Source organism: Mesoplodon mirus, assembly GCF_964341445.2.
Source record: "Mesoplodon mirus genome assembly, chromosome: 15".
NCBI lineage: Eukaryota > Metazoa > Chordata > Mammalia > Artiodactyla > Ziphiidae > Mesoplodon > Mesoplodon mirus.
Genome location: NC_138991.1, coordinates 68,720,290 through 68,735,626, shown reverse-complemented (window position 1 = coordinate 68,735,626; position 15,337 = coordinate 68,720,290). Strand labels below are relative to the sequence as shown.

Here is a 15,337-nt window from a genome sequence, read left to right as displayed (position 1 = left end):
AATTTACAGCTGGAAAGGAAATATGGTTTGTCAGCGGTCTTGGAAAATCTTATTAATCTCCAGGATTTGGTCATCATGCAGAAGCTTTAGTTGGTTGTGAATATACATGCTCAACAGGGACGAAGTGATGAATTGAGGTAATAATTAGGCCTAATACTTGATGTAGTCTTCCATTAAATTTCCCGTTGGGCGTGGGAGCAGGACGGGGTGCACAGGAGATTCCCTTTTCCCCGTCCCCATTGTATAGCAGAGCCACTCACCCAGGCCACCCCGGAACTCCCTGTACCACCTTGCTGTCCAGTGATCTGGGGAGCCTGATAACCAGGGGCAGTTTCCTCTTCCAACTGAGGGGAACCACAGTGCCTTCTTCTGGTAGGGTTGCTGCTCCCTTCCATACTAACATACTAAAAACTAACATCAGAGACCAGCATTGTAGGAGCAAAAGAAAAGACTTACATGTGGGGCTTCCCTGGTGGCGCAGTGGTTGAGAGTCCGCCTGCCGATGCAGGGGACGCGGGTTCGTGCCCCGGTCCGGGAAGATCCCACATGCCGCGGAGTGGCTGGGCCCGTGAGCCATGGCCGCTGAGCCTGCACGTCCGGAGCCTGTGCTCCGCAACGGGAGAGGCCACAAGAGTGAGAGGCCCGCGTAACGCAAAAAATAATAATAATAATAAAATAAAAAAATAAATAAAACTTACATGTGGGTCAGGAGGAGTAAAGGGAGAGGCACTCTCCTTCCCCCGCTATACCTAGATGTGAGTATTCTGATTATGGAGAAAGGCCACCATGTATAGGTCCCTGGTTCCAAGGACATATCATATCTTATAAGTCAGTATCCCACCCTCACATGGCAGTATGTCCCAGTGAGCATGGGAAATGAGTTTTCAACAATCTTCCTGCATGTAAGCCCCTCCACTCAGCTCCACTGGGTCCAGGGGACCTCTGTCACACTGTCTTGCTTCCTACAGCTTATGATGTAACTTGCTGTAAAATGAGGCCAGCCCCTACCCTGTTCTTCCTCAAGAATGTCTTAGGTTTTCCTGGCCTCTCTGATTCCCATCTACATTTTAGAATCAGCTCATCAGATATGGTGTGTTGAATCCACAGATCAGTCTGGGATGGGAAATAACAAATGCTGAGTCTTCTAGTCCATGAACAGATACATCCTTCCACTTATTATATTTAGACTACTGGAACGTCTCTCAGTGAAGTTTTAAAGATTTCTGTATACTTTCCTTGTTAGATCTATTCCTATGGACTTCATATTTTTATACAGTGGTAAATAGTATCTCTTCATTTCAGTTTCTAATCATTGGTTGCTTGTAGATAGAAATGCAGTAGGATTTTTCTGTTTATGCTGTGTCCATTGACCTTGATAAACCCTCTTATGAATTTAGAGCATTTTCTGTAGATTCTTTTGGAGATTCTGTGAATATAATCATGTCATCTGAAATAATGACCGTTTTGCCTCTTCATTTCTAATTCATAATCTCCTGTTTCTATTTCTTGCATTACTGTATTGGCAAGGATCTCCAGCACAGATGTTGATAGATGTGATCAAGGGGACATTCTTCTCTCTTACATACATAAAGTTTTTAATGTTTTACCCTTAAGTTTAGTGCTTTCTGTAGGGTTTAGTAGATATTCTTTAACAGATTAAGGAAGCTCCCGTCTATTCCAAGATGGCTAAGAATTTTTTTTTATCATAAATGAATTTTGAATTTTATGAAACACTGTTTTCAACATCTGTTGAGGTTATCCTCTGACTTTTCTCATTTCTACTACTAATGTAGTTAAGTATATAGATTGATTTTTTAATGAAAACCCACACATATTCCTGGGATATACTCAACTTGGTCATGATGTTTTATTATTTTTTGCACATTATTGAATTGGTTTGCTAGAAGTTTGCTGGGATTTTTGCATGCATGTTCATGAGTGAGATTGGCTCCTGATTTTGTTATTAAGATTACACTAGCCTAATAAAATGAATGGGTTTGGTTTCCCTTTTCCTATACACTGGAATTGTCTCTAAAATAATAATTTGTTCTTTAAAGGTTTTGTAGAATTTGCCAGTAAAGCTATCTGGGATGGCTTTTCCTCTTTAAAATAGTTTTTTTTTTTTCACTGTGATTCAATTACTTTAAAGCTTATAGAATTATGGTTTTTATGTATCATCTTGTATCTATATTAGCTAAGTTGTATGTTACTGGAAATTTAGCAATTTCGTCTAAATTTCCAAATTAATAGGCATAAAAAGCTATACACATTTTCTAAGCATCTGTGGTCGTGTCCCCCTTTTATTTTTAATATTATTTATTTGTACTTTCTTCTTTTCTTGATTCATCTTGCCAAAGACCTATCAATTAATTGTATTAGACTTTTTTCAAAGAACCAACTTTTGATCTTGGTTATTCTCTCTATTGCGTTTCTATTTCATTAATGCCTAGTTTTGCCTTTTTTTTTCTTTCCCTTTACTCTTCGAGTTTATTTTATTCTTTTGGCTTTCCAATATTTCTTGAGATGGATGCCTGTCTCATTCAGTTGCAGCCTTTATTCTTTCTAGTATAAGCATTTAATCCTACACATTTCCTCTGAGTACTGTTTCAACATGTAAGTTATAATATCCACTATTTTCCTTATTATTTAGCTTAACATATTTTAAAATATTCATTTCAGTATTTTTGTTGACCCCTGAGTTATTTTGAAGTATTTCTTCATTTCTAAACATAGAGATTTGTTCTGGTTTTCCTTTTGCTGTAGATTTTTAACTAATAGCTCTTTGGGCACAAAATACGAATCTTATGAGTTCAGCCCCTTCACATTTTTTGAGACTTGCTCTGTGACCTAGAACAGGGCCCAGCTAACTTTTTCTTTAAAGGACCAGGTAGTAAACATTTTAGGGTTTGTTGCCCATGCAGTGTCTGTCACAACTACTCGCCTTTGCCATTGCTGTGTGAAAGCAGACACAGGTGAAGAGAGTGGCCATGTTCCAGTAAGACTGTATTTTGGACTGATTTTGAGTTTCATATAATGTCATGTCACAAAATATTTTTTTCCAACCATTTGAAAAAGTAAAAACCATTCTTAAGTTTGCAGGCCATTCAAAAAAGGCACCAGGCTGGAATTAGGCCCCACGGGCTATATCCTTGGCCTAGAATATGGTCAATTAAAAAAAAAATTCTGTGCATGCTTGAAGAGAATATGTCTTCTGCAACTGTATTTTGTATGTATCCATTAGGATGAGTTTGTCAGTTGTGTTGTTGGAATCGTCTATGTTCTTACTTGTCTTTTAAAAAATATTTTCTTTGAAATGTAACATAAGGAAAAGAGCACACATTGTAAATGCACAGCCTGATGAATGTCTTCAAAGCAGCCGATTTATTTATTTATTTATTTTGGCCACACCATGCAGTATGCGGAACTTCCTCAACCAGGGATCGAACCCACGCCCCCTGCATTGGGAGCATGGAGTCTTAACCACTGGACCACCAGGGAAGCCCCTCAAAGTAGACAATTACCCAGATGTAAACACAGGATATTACCAACCCCCAGAAATCACCAATCCTCCCAAAAAGTGGCCGCTATTCTGATTTCTGTCAACATTGATTAGTTCTACCTGTTTTTGAATAGTATTATATAGTATGAACTTCTTTGTGTCTGTTTCTTTCACTCAGCATTATATTAGGGTCATTCCCATGATGTTATAGATTTGTTCCTTTCATTACTGTGGACTATTCTATTGAGTCAACATGCCACAAATTTTGATTCATGCTCTTGTTGATGAACATTTAGGATATATCCACTTTGGTGGAATATGTGTGGCTTGCCTTTTCGCTTTCATGATGAGCAGAATTTTTAAAATTCTTATTGTCCAATTTATTTTTTTCTTTCATGATTGGTACTTTTATTTTTTTATTTTTATTTTTTTTGGCTGTGCCAGGTCTTAGTTACGGCATGTTGGATCTTTTAGTTGCGGCCTGCGGACTTCTTACTTGCAGCATGTGGGATCTAGTTCCCCGACCAGGGATCGAACCTGGGCCCCCTGCATTGAGAGTTCAGAGTGTTACCCACCGGACCACCAGGGAAGTCCCTGGTTGGTACCTTTTGTACCCTAAAAAATCGTTGCCTCACCCAAGGTTGCAAAGATTTTTTCATGTTTCCTTCTAGAAACTTTGTGGTTTTAGCTTTAATATTTCAACCTATGATCCATCTCGGTTTTGTGTGTAGTACGAGGTAGAGGTCAAGGTTCACTTTTCAATATGTCTATGCAGTTGTTTCAGTGTCTTTATTGAAACAGACTTTTCTTCCCCATAAAATTGGTATGTTGCCTTTATTGCAAATCAATTATCATATATGTGTGATTCTATTCTTGGACTCTATATTTTGTTCTGTTGATATATTTGTCTATCCTGGTTCCAATATTATGTTATAGTCATTATTATAGTTTTATAGTATTTCTTGAAATCAGGTAATATGTCTTATTATTATTGTCTTGGCTAATCTATGTATTTTCATTTCCATGTAAATTTAAAATGAGCTTGTCCATATCTATAAAAGCAGCTTGTTGGAATTTTTATTTGTTTTGTACTGAATCTGTAATTCAGTTTCAGAAGACTTGACTTTTTTATAATATGGAAACTTCCTATCGATGTACATTGTACATCTTTCTGTTTGTTTTGGTTGCCTTTAATTTATCTCAGCAATGTTTGGTAGTTTTAAGTATAGTTGTTTTGCATATCTTTTGTCAAGTTTATTTCTAGGTATTTGACGTTTTTGATGCCATTATGAATAGTATTTTTAAATGTCATTTTCCAATTATTGGTTGCTAACATTCAAAAATACAATTATTTGGAGGGTATATTGTATACAGTGACCTTTCACAACTCACTTATTAGTTCTAGTTAAAGTCCTTTGGATTTCTCATGTACATAATCATGTTATCTGTGAACAAAAATTACTTTACTTCTTTTTAATCTTTATGCTCCTTTCGTTTTTCTTCCTCTCTTTTATTTTTCTTTGTTGTAATGAGTAGGACCTTTAAAAATGTTGACTAAAAGAGGTGAGCGTAGACATCCTTGCCTTTTCAGGTCTTTAGGTAAAAAACACTTATTGTTTTACCATGAATTATCCCATAATTTTTTTCCCTCGAAGGTTTCATCAATTGAGGAAGTTCCCTTCTATTCCCAGTTTGCTGGGAATTATTTTCTTTTATCATGAATGAGTGTTGAATTTTATCTGTGTTTTTCGTGTTTCTATTAAGAAGGTCATATGGTTTTTCTTCTTTATTCTATTAATGTAGTAAATTGCATTGATGGATTTATGGATATTGAACCAACCTTGTTTTTTTTTTATGGAAAGTACCCCTTGGCCAAGATACAGTGTCCTTTTTATATATTGCTGGATTTAATTTGCTAAAAATTTATAAAGGGTTCTTGCATTTTTGTTGAAGGATATTAGCGCATAGTTTTCTTGTGTCAGCTCCTCATGTCAGTTCCTACGGGCAAAGATAGTCTTTCATTCACTGTGTATGCCAAGCCCCTCCCCCAATTCTAACCACAGAAAAGGTGTTCTACAGATAAATAGTCTTTGACATGAGTCAAAAGACCTAGGCTGGAGACCCACATTTATTAGTTTATTTAAATTATTTCAAATATTAATGAATTTTACTCATTTGCATTCCAGCCGTGTACCAGGGTCAGTGCTACTCATTGGAGGTTTTTCTCCTCCACGTGCAGCCACTCCTCAGTGTTATTCGATAATTCTTCCTCATGTCTCCAACCTCTAAGCATTGGAGGGCCACAGGATGTAGTTCTTGAACCTCTTTCCTTGCTCATCTGAATACCCATCCTGGGCTATGGCCATACCACCCTGTACGTGCCCTATCTTGTCTGAACATCCAGCCTCATGGCTGTGAGCACCAGGTGTCAGTGAATAACTCTTACAAATCTCCAGCCTGAGCCTCCCCCTTGGCTTCCCACTCGATGTGTCCACTGCTGCCCTCGAGCATCACCACTGGGCAGTTAAAAGGCATCTCAAGCTTAGCACGTCTAACACTGAGCTCATGGCCCTCCCCGCCAGTCTTTCAGGACAAGGTGGCTCCAACCTTCCGGTCGTCAGGCCACACACCGTGGCATCATCCATGCCTCTTTTTCTCTCCCACTTCATTAGTAATTTTCTGCAAATCCTCTCAGCTCTACCTTCCCACTTCCCCTGCTACCACTGGCATCCAAGCCAGCATCACGCCTCGCCTGGATCACACAGTAGTTCCCTAACTGGTTTCCATAATGCTCACTCTTCGCAGTTTTCCCAGCATAGCAGCCAGAGCAATACCTTTGAAGTGCAGGTTTGGGACTTCCCTGGTGGTCCAGTGGTTAGGACTCCACGCTTTCACAGCCAAGGGTTGTGGGTTCGATCCCTGGTCGGGGAACTAAGATCTCGCAAGCTGTGCAACGCGACCAAAAAAAAAAAAAAAAAACAAAGCAGGGTAGATCATATCCCTCACTTCCTAAACCCTCCAGAAGGCGTTTGCCTCACTCAGAGCGGAAATCCAGATCTATAAAATTCCCCTCACAGCCCCTCTTATTACCTGTCTGACTTTATCTCCGTCCGTGCTTTCTCTCGCTCACTCGACTTCAGCACCGTGGCTTCCTTACTGTTGCTGAAACATATGGATTCTGCTCCCACCCAGGGCATCGTACTTGCTGTTGCCCTGCCTGGGATGCTCTCCCGCCAGCCGTCCTCGAAGCTTGAGGTCACCCCTCCCTCTGTCCAGTCCTTTGCTTGCAGTGCCCCTGGCTGTGCGACCTCTAACTGGAGGACCCCACCCCACCCCCCGAGAAAGAGTCCCATTGCTCTTCCCTCCTTTGTTTTTCACCTTAGCACTTTACTGCCTGACATATTGCATATTTTATGTATTTAAACTGTTTATTCTCTGAAACCTCCAATAAATTGTAAGCTCAATGAAATCAGGAATTTTTTTTGTTATTTGCTGCTGTGTCCCAGTCAATAAAACAGTGTCTGTCACATAATAAATATTTTTGAATAAATGAATAAGTAAGTGATAGGAATAAATACAAGAGTTATAAGGAAGACCCAGTCGTTGACCACATGGAACTGCCAATCTCCATAGTAGTGAATGGATTAGATGAAATTCTAATGAAACAAACCAACAAACAAACAAACAGTGAGAGAGAGAAAAAAGAAATCCAAAAAAGACAGGCACCAAAACCTTGTGGGTGGCCCAGGCATGAAGGAAAGCCGAGTCTCTATTAAGGAAGTAGAAGGAAATGTGGATAATGCAGTGTCTCGGAAGCAGAGGGAAAGAAGGTTCAAGAAGGAGAAGGACCTTGTGGGGACAGTTGTCATCTCCTTTAAGAGCTGACATGCATCGGGATTCATGCAAAAATATTGCCAGTTCCAAAACTGGTTTCAGAAGGTTGCCAGGCTAGGGGTGTACAGTGAGGCCCGGCTGTGTACTGTGCGTAATCCACACAGTGGAGATGCTTAGAAAGAACAGTGCCACTCCCGTGAATGACAACGCAAGAAGGAAAAGAAGAACTTGGTGACAATCTGCCACGAGAACTTTAGCCACAGAGTTCGCAATAGAGGAGCGTCGTGGAACAATCCTGCTTGGCTTGATCCGAAAGCCCTGGAACTGGGTCCAGGTCTAGCATCCAGTCTGTGGGTGGCAGCCTGTGCAGTTGTGACAGGTGCGAGACATCAAGCAGCTGTTCTCATGTCTTTGGTTTGACTTTTACTGGGTTGTTTTTTTTTTTTTTTTAATTAAGTGGTTTTGTTTTTTTGGTTTTGTTTTGTCTTGAATCAACAGGTTCCGTTTTTTGGGCCCCTGTTTGATGGAGCAATCGTGAGTGGGCAGCTCCTGCCAAGCCTTATCTGTGCCACTTGCATCAACGCCAGCAGGGCCGTGAAGTGCCTCATCCCCCTCTACCAGAGCTTGTATCTTTTTGCACTAAAGTGTGTAATGTATTAACCGTCCCAGCATCCAGCTTCCAGGCACCTTCTCGCGAGAGGTAAGTCTTAACAACTGGGTGGAAGAGGGAAGAGGGAAGTTTTTTCAATCTGGGTTGAAGAAGACTGTGATTTTCATACCATTCCTTAGTTTATGTTAAATATAATAATTTTGTGCTACATCAAACTTAGAAGAGTTGATTGTCATAATCAAGTCACGTATGTTTATGCTAAGAAGTGGTGCCTATGACAAGATGCTCATTCCTCCTGGGGTATTTCTCCCCAAGTTCGGCCTCCTCCTCCTCCCTCCCTGTTTGCTGCAGTCTGTTGTGTGTAAGGTGGGGTGCTGAGAAAATGCAACGGGGTCACTCCAAGTGCCTACCAGAAATGACGCTAATAAATCAAAGAACGTGGCAAGTGCCACCAGAGAAGCACAAATGGTGTTGCAGGAGGTCGGGGGAGAGGGACATTGCGTCTGGTCGGGAGGACAGGGAAAGACACCCTCAACAAAGTTGTACTTAAACTCATCAGTAAGAATGGCTGGAAATCCTTTTGTCATGTTTGCAAATCATTAATATCTCCTTCTCTCATTTCTGGTCTTCTCTCTAAAAACAGAAGAAATTTCACTAGTGTAATTTTTTTTTTCTCCAACATTAGTTGGCATGCTGTCATCTTTAAAGTCAGGCATGACCCCTGACCATAAGAAAAAGAAATTAAGGCAACTTCATAAAATCGCTGCAAAAAAAAAAAAAAATCGCTGCAAAAGGCATCCGACCTCCTAATAAAACTCAGGATCTCTGTTTCTAATTAGTATTGGTAATGATAATAAGCGTATTGTGTTGGACCTCTGTCTCGGTGCTTCTCGCAACCCTACCATCAGTGACATGTTGCTGGAGAGTGGGGATGAGGGGTGGGTGAGAAATATAACGTGTGAATAGATACAGTGCATGAAAAATACCTTTCATTAAAATCCTGGTCACTTCATTGACAGATATTCTGTCTTTAGGTTAAAAACAATACATATGCCATGTGGCAACTCGGAATTATCATCGAAATTAGTAGTAGAAAAGGGCTATTAGGTCCCATCTGGTCCCTCCCCGGGGGCCTGGGCAGCATTATCCCCTCGGCCTGTTCCCTCCTGCTTTGTCCAGTGGTGGTGGTGTTTGGGAGAAGGCGTTCTGTGCAGTGATCTCCACGGCACTCTGGACTTAATCTTACGGCTGGTGTCGATTCAGCCTTCTGCGTGGCGTTTTTATTTCACAGACTCTTAGAGAGAGGTTCTTGGCAGAAATGAGAAAGACCTTTTTAGCAACTGGCTTGTCGGTTTGCATGATGAGCTGGACACTCATCAGTCAAGGACGTTGGACCAAGGCATGAAAAAGCCATTTGCAAACAGGAAAATTCCGTCTTGTGTAAGTCCATTGTGATTTTTGTCACGCCACCTTCTCCACTTATGAAACTGCTTGTTATAAGAGCCACGCTTTGTTGTGTTGTTGGACATTGCTTTCTCAAGTCAGAATTAACGTGGCTTCAGAATAATCAGGTTTAAGGGAAAACGATATTTTTAAAAGTTCAAAGGATAGGATTCAGCATCACTTTAAAAACTCTCTAAGCAACCACACTTGACTAAAGTGGGTGCTGGCTTAGGGCTACTGATGCCAACGTGAGTTAGAAAATGCTGTATTCCAAAATCACCCATGAAATAGCCAGGTCGACATCTTGGAGGATGACTTAGTACAGAAATCAGGAAAAAGAAAGTAACAAAACTTACTTTGTTGATCAATATAAAATGTTAAACATTTTTCTTTTGCATTATGCCTTGAGAAGATGTAATTGGTACTAATAAATTATTTGAAACAAGAAATAAAATATTAGAAATCTTTATAGAGATGTAATTAATGGGGAAAGCTTTGCAATCACTTAACTACTCTATTCTTTAATTTCTGCCTGCAAAAGAGCTAATATTCAGGCTAGAATCCAAAGGTATGAGAAGAAGAAAAGTTAGGAGAAGTGGAAAAAATAAGAGAAAAGGAAGGTGGGGCTGTTTGTATTTTTGTTCTTTAAAAAATTACTAATTTAAAATTTTTTTAATATTTATAGATATCTGCCTAGGCTATTAATAATGAACTGCTCTTTTAACATTTTGTTATAACATCCTGGTCCTCACATGCTTTAGCAAAAGTCTAAGCTAGTTGGTGTCACAACTAATGTCTGGAATTCGTTGCTTCACTGAGATAAGCCCTAGATTTGAATTTTGAAAAACACTGAATAACCTAACACATCCTAACATGGGTGTCTTCTTGCACTGATTCATTTACCAAACAAATAGTCAGTGTGGACTCAGGATCTGCCCAGCCCAGTGCTGGGCTCGAGATCCATGGGAAGCAGGCAGGCATGGTCCTTGCCCCGTGCTACCCTGAGAAGAGAGGCAAGCTAGTCAAGTTCCAGGGCAACTGGGGAACGGGGCTGAGATGGCCAGGGAGAGAGCTGGAGGCCGAGCTGGGGGGATGCGAGAGGCTCTGTCCCCAGGGAGCAGGGGCGGGTCCCAGGCGGAGGGCACAAGAGCAAACACAGGGACTCAGAGTGTTCTCAAGTGGTCAGCCGTAGGAGTGAGCTTCCAGCAGAGATGGTCTTCTGAGCGGGACCAGGGGAGCCGAGGGGACCCTAACTTTCACCTCATGGCCACCTTGAAAGTTCACATCCTAGGACAGCATCACAGCCGCCTGACGCCAGGGGAAGAGGTCAGGAGTGGGTGTAGGGTCCACTACCCTAAGCCCCTGCAAGCCCTCCCAAGGGCTGAGAAATCAGTGATACCTGAGACACCCCTGCAGCCATGGCTGGCTGTATAACCTCTGGGTCCCAGTGCAGAATGAAAATGTGGGGTCCTTTATTCAAAAAGCAGGGAAAGTGCCTTTAAAGATGCTAAAATATAAAGCTTTTTCCATTCTCCTGCAGTTTTTCTCTGACTTGTCATGGTGTTTTTTAATTTGCTATTTATTATCAGTTTAAGTAAAGAAATACAAAAAATTTAGATTATTAGCATTAATTTTATCATTCTTTATATTGTGCAGTGCCCGTTTAATATGCAAATATAAAAGCATTTAACTCATGTATGAAATCACCAAAATCACCCGTTCATACTTCATAACTTGTACGTGGATATATTTTGTTTTGACTAGGACGGTGGAAACACGGCACAAAACTAACTTACCTGGTTTTATTTCACTCTCCCTACACGCTAAAACTTACCCTCAGTTTACGGACAAGTCAGGAAGGACTGACCGGAAAGGGAACCACGTGCCGTTTTCCCCTTTCCTTCTATGTCATCATTCTTAGAGTAAATTGTTGGCTAATACAGGGAAGTAACACAGCTAAGGACACACAGGGTTCCTTGGCTGTTCACGTTTCTTAGGACACCGTAGCTGCCTTTCTGCGTTCACTGCGAGTTCTGGTTCAGATGGGGAGCATGGCCTCCCCAGGGAGCCAGCCCCCCACCCCAGCTAGTGACTGATACTCAGCTGCCTTCAAATACTGTCCACTGAGATTCAGTTCTGTATAATATTTAACTACTTCTATATCAACTTTGTTCAGTAATGTTCAAGAAAATACAATGTTCGTTATTAAGCTGAGGACTGGGGGCGTTGTTGGAATGAATTTGCCTTTTGGAGATCTTTTCTCAAACAGTAACTCCAGCTTAAAGTCAATATCAGAGGAGTTCTCGTTTGGGGTACCCTCGCCTAAGTGATCACACAGTCGCAAGTGTGTGTTGAAGGCTCGTAGGAGACTGAAAAATACCATTGTCTTATGGGATCCAAAAAGAAAGTGAAGGCGGTAGGGCTGTTTGGAAAGCACCCTCAGTGACGTCTCAGCCGGACCCCTGTGCCTCCCAGGTCCCTGGTCACCTCCTCCATGGGGGGTTCCTAGTCACCCCCTCCGTGGGCCAAGTCCAGTCCATCGAGTGGAGCCTTCATCCTGCGGCCCCCGCCCTCCAGAGCGATGAGGGCCAGCTCACCTGCCATCAGCTTTCCCTGCCCCTCGTGGGCAATCAGAGGGCCCAGGCCTGTGTCTGGAGGGCTGTGGATGGGGAACTTGCCACACGTGTGGTGTTTACAGGTCCCAAGCCAACTCGAGATTCCAAAATCAGACCATGGTCCGCTGAGAGAGGTTTCCAGAACCATCAGGTCAGGGCTCCGTGCTCCTGCTCGGAGAGCTTGTGTCACGAGAGGTTGCCGCAGTCCGCGGTGTGCCCATTAGGAGGGGTTCTCCCGGAACCACACAGATGGTGGCCTTTGAAAGTGCACGTCCCCTCCGGGGGCACAGTGGTCTCAATGATGTCCCCCGCCTCCTCCCTGGAACTGTCTTCATTGACGGGGAGGACCCAGCAGCCTCAAGAAGGTAGGTGGCCTCCACTCTTTCACAGGTGAAAGTTAGTTTCATTTTCAATTAGCAGATAGACTTGATGATTCCAGAGCATCTCTCTTAGACTCATGACTTCTTCATATCTTTGCTCAGTCGTGTTCTCAATTTACACACTTTCAAAAATGGCCCCTCTTCCTAAAGCTGTAACCATCCTGTTTCTTCCCTCTCCCCTGGGCTTTTGGTTCTTTCTCCTGGGAAGACCTTACGTTCCTCCATTTGTCTTCACACACTTAAGTGTAGGAGAAGGACTCAGACGGGACAGCACAGAGCGAGTTACGCATCTGTCAGCATTTACTGTGTTCTCCCACATGCCAGGCACTGTCCTGGCCGCCCGGAATAGGAATATAAACACGATATTCCAAGTGAGGAGACAGCATTTGCTCGGACCAAGCTCTGGGAGAACGCATCATGTTTGAGAACCACGGATGCTTCTGTACGGCAGAGCGTGGGACGGACACGCACACACGCACGCACACACACACATGTATACGCACACGCACAAGCACACGTGTATGTGCATACACACATACATACCCACACACACACATGCACATATGCATACATACACACACGCGTACACATACATACACGCACGTGCACATGCACACACACTCCTGAGAAAGGTAGAGGTGATGAAGGCATTGCAGGGGCAGCAGAAGGGGTCCTGAGGGGAAGTGAGGGCCTGGTCTGTGGCCTCATCGGGGGAGGTTGGGCACCTCCACCAGGCAGGTGGACTGATTGGGGTGGGGTCTGCTAGATGTGCGGGTGTGGAGGGCAATGGGAAGAGGATTAAGGCCAGGCTCCCTGGAGTCTGAAGAGGAGGCTTGGGAGGAGGGGGAGAGAGAGGTCGGTGGAGGAAAAGGAGAGAACAGTTTCCCAGAAAATCGAGGAGTGGGGAAGTGGAAGGTGGTCACCTCGGCAGGGCAGTCAAGCAGGACGCATGTCCCTGTGGGCTCAGCCATGGCTGGTACCAGAGTGCCCAGACTTCACCTGGAGAACTGGGTAAAGCAGGACCCAGAGCAGAATCACTTCAGGAAAGAGGCAAAAACATACCAGATAACAGTAGTACCTCCGAGAAAGAAAACGCTCCCGGGTTGGGTCAGAGTGCCGGGGATGGAGAATGCGCCGGGTGGGGAGTCGCAGTCCACGTGGGGGCGTGCGCCGTGCTTTCCTAATCCACCTTCTGAGCTGGCCCAAGGTAAACTAGAGCTGTGATGGGGACTTCGGCGGCTCGATATCGGCTCCAAGGTACATCCTAATAAAGGCAGCAAGCGTTTGATAAATTCTTGGCTATCAGACCCTCTCTCAGAAGACAGAGGAAAACTTTCTGTGAGATAGAAAAGGGGGAGGCCCCAGGCGAGCAGCCAGTGAAGCCGCAGGGCGTGCGGTCTGCGGAACATCGGGTTAAGAGGGTCGCTCCGAGCGGTGCTGCGTGAGGCCCTCACCGTGGACCCCATCCCACTTGTCCTCCAGCTTCTTCCTCTGGGAGGTGGCAGAAAAGTGTCACTGTGTATCAGTTAAAACTCAAAGTCCTGAGAACACAATAATAATAATAATAATAATAATAATAAACCAGAATTGGCCCCTGCAAGTAACCATACCCCAGGTTGTAGAACAAATTTACAACAGCGATCTCAGAACCATAAGAACTGTTTCATCAGAAGTCATGTAAATTAAGGAGGCACCCAGAACTGAAAACAGGAAAAGATTTTCCTTGTTTTCAAATAGAATTAAGGGTGAACTTTGGAATGTTGCCTGGGTCCCTTGTAAAATTGTTAGACTTGATAAATATTAAATAGCTTGTGAGCCTCAAGAAAAGAATGAGTTCACATAGAATAAAGTATCTCAGACACACTCATGGTGTTTGATAAAATCACTATTTTCAGAGGTTAGAGAAAACTTGTAAATATAAATCTTAATTTTGGTAAAACACAAGATAAAGTATCATAATCAGCTGGCAGATGGGAGAGGGTTTGGGCCCCTGGGAGCTGGGGACTTCACTGCAGCCAAACCTAAATGCATTCATTCACAGACACCGATCAACTGGGGCCCGTGCCTCTGGTCCCGTGTGGGCCAAGGCTTGGCTCAAACCCTCTTCCATCTAACAACTTCCACAAAGGTCTAGAGCCCCTGTTTATCAAAATAAACACCATGTTTAAGGAGAGCTGAGAGGGCTAACTCACTTGACCCAAGGCAAAATCAGAAATGAGGATTATCTCAACAGACGAGACTTCCAGACCCAAACCAACCAGATGAGACCGAGGCCGTAGCCTGAAAAGCCACACCTTGGGTGTAGCTGCGTCCCTACAAGCTGAGGGTGCTCAGCATGGCAGCAGGCGGTGTCTGCGACAAACACCCGAGGATCGTGGTGGAGCACAGATCTGAGATGAGGGACGCGACCAGGAGGGGCAAAGGCACGGTCCCTGTGCCCCTACAGCCTCGAGTCACATCTTAAACGGGGTGCCACTCCAGGACCACATCATAAGAGAGCCCCACCAACCTGCAGCAGGTACAGAGGGGCCTTACAGCTCAGGGATCCCATAAAACCAGTAAGGAGTGGTCTCAGGGGTGGCTTCAGGGGTTCAAAGAGGAGACAAGACTGCAGAATGGGGAGCAGTGAACAGACACAGCCGGGCATCAGGTTTTAGCTCACTGTCAAAGCAAACATGCAAAACCAGAGCCCACAAACGAGCTGCCTGCAGGCTGAATCCAGCCCCCAGATGGGCTTCCTTTGAGCTGTGCTGGCCTCCAGCATTGCTCATAAAAATTGAGCTTGTCAGCCACGTCGAAATCTAGATTTCTGATATTTCTTGAAGAGTCAGAACCTCTGACCCCACTGGGCCTCCTTTGCTGTTGGCAACAAAGGCAGCAGTCAGCCTCCTGACCCGCTGGCCACGGGCCCCCCGCCCCCGTTCACCACAGCCCCCTGGACCACGGCTCCCCGGCG

The 15,337-nt window shown here is 43.7% G+C and overlaps 1 protein-coding gene across 5 annotated transcripts in view; it reads left to right on the top strand.

Annotated features, from left to right (window-relative positions):
- Positions 1-15,337, top strand: part of RALGAPA2 (Ral GTPase activating protein catalytic subunit alpha 2) — a 284,049-nt gene that overhangs the window by 197,124 nt on the left and 71,588 nt on the right. For all 5 annotated transcript variants that reach the window (XM_082643726.1, XM_082643727.1, XM_082643725.1 and 2 more), the window contains one exon: positions 7,832-7,959. In XM_082643726.1, the coding sequence (XP_082499852.1) occupies positions 7,832-7,959 (128 nt within the window). The remainder of the gene's footprint in view (positions 1-7,831; positions 7,960-15,337) is intronic.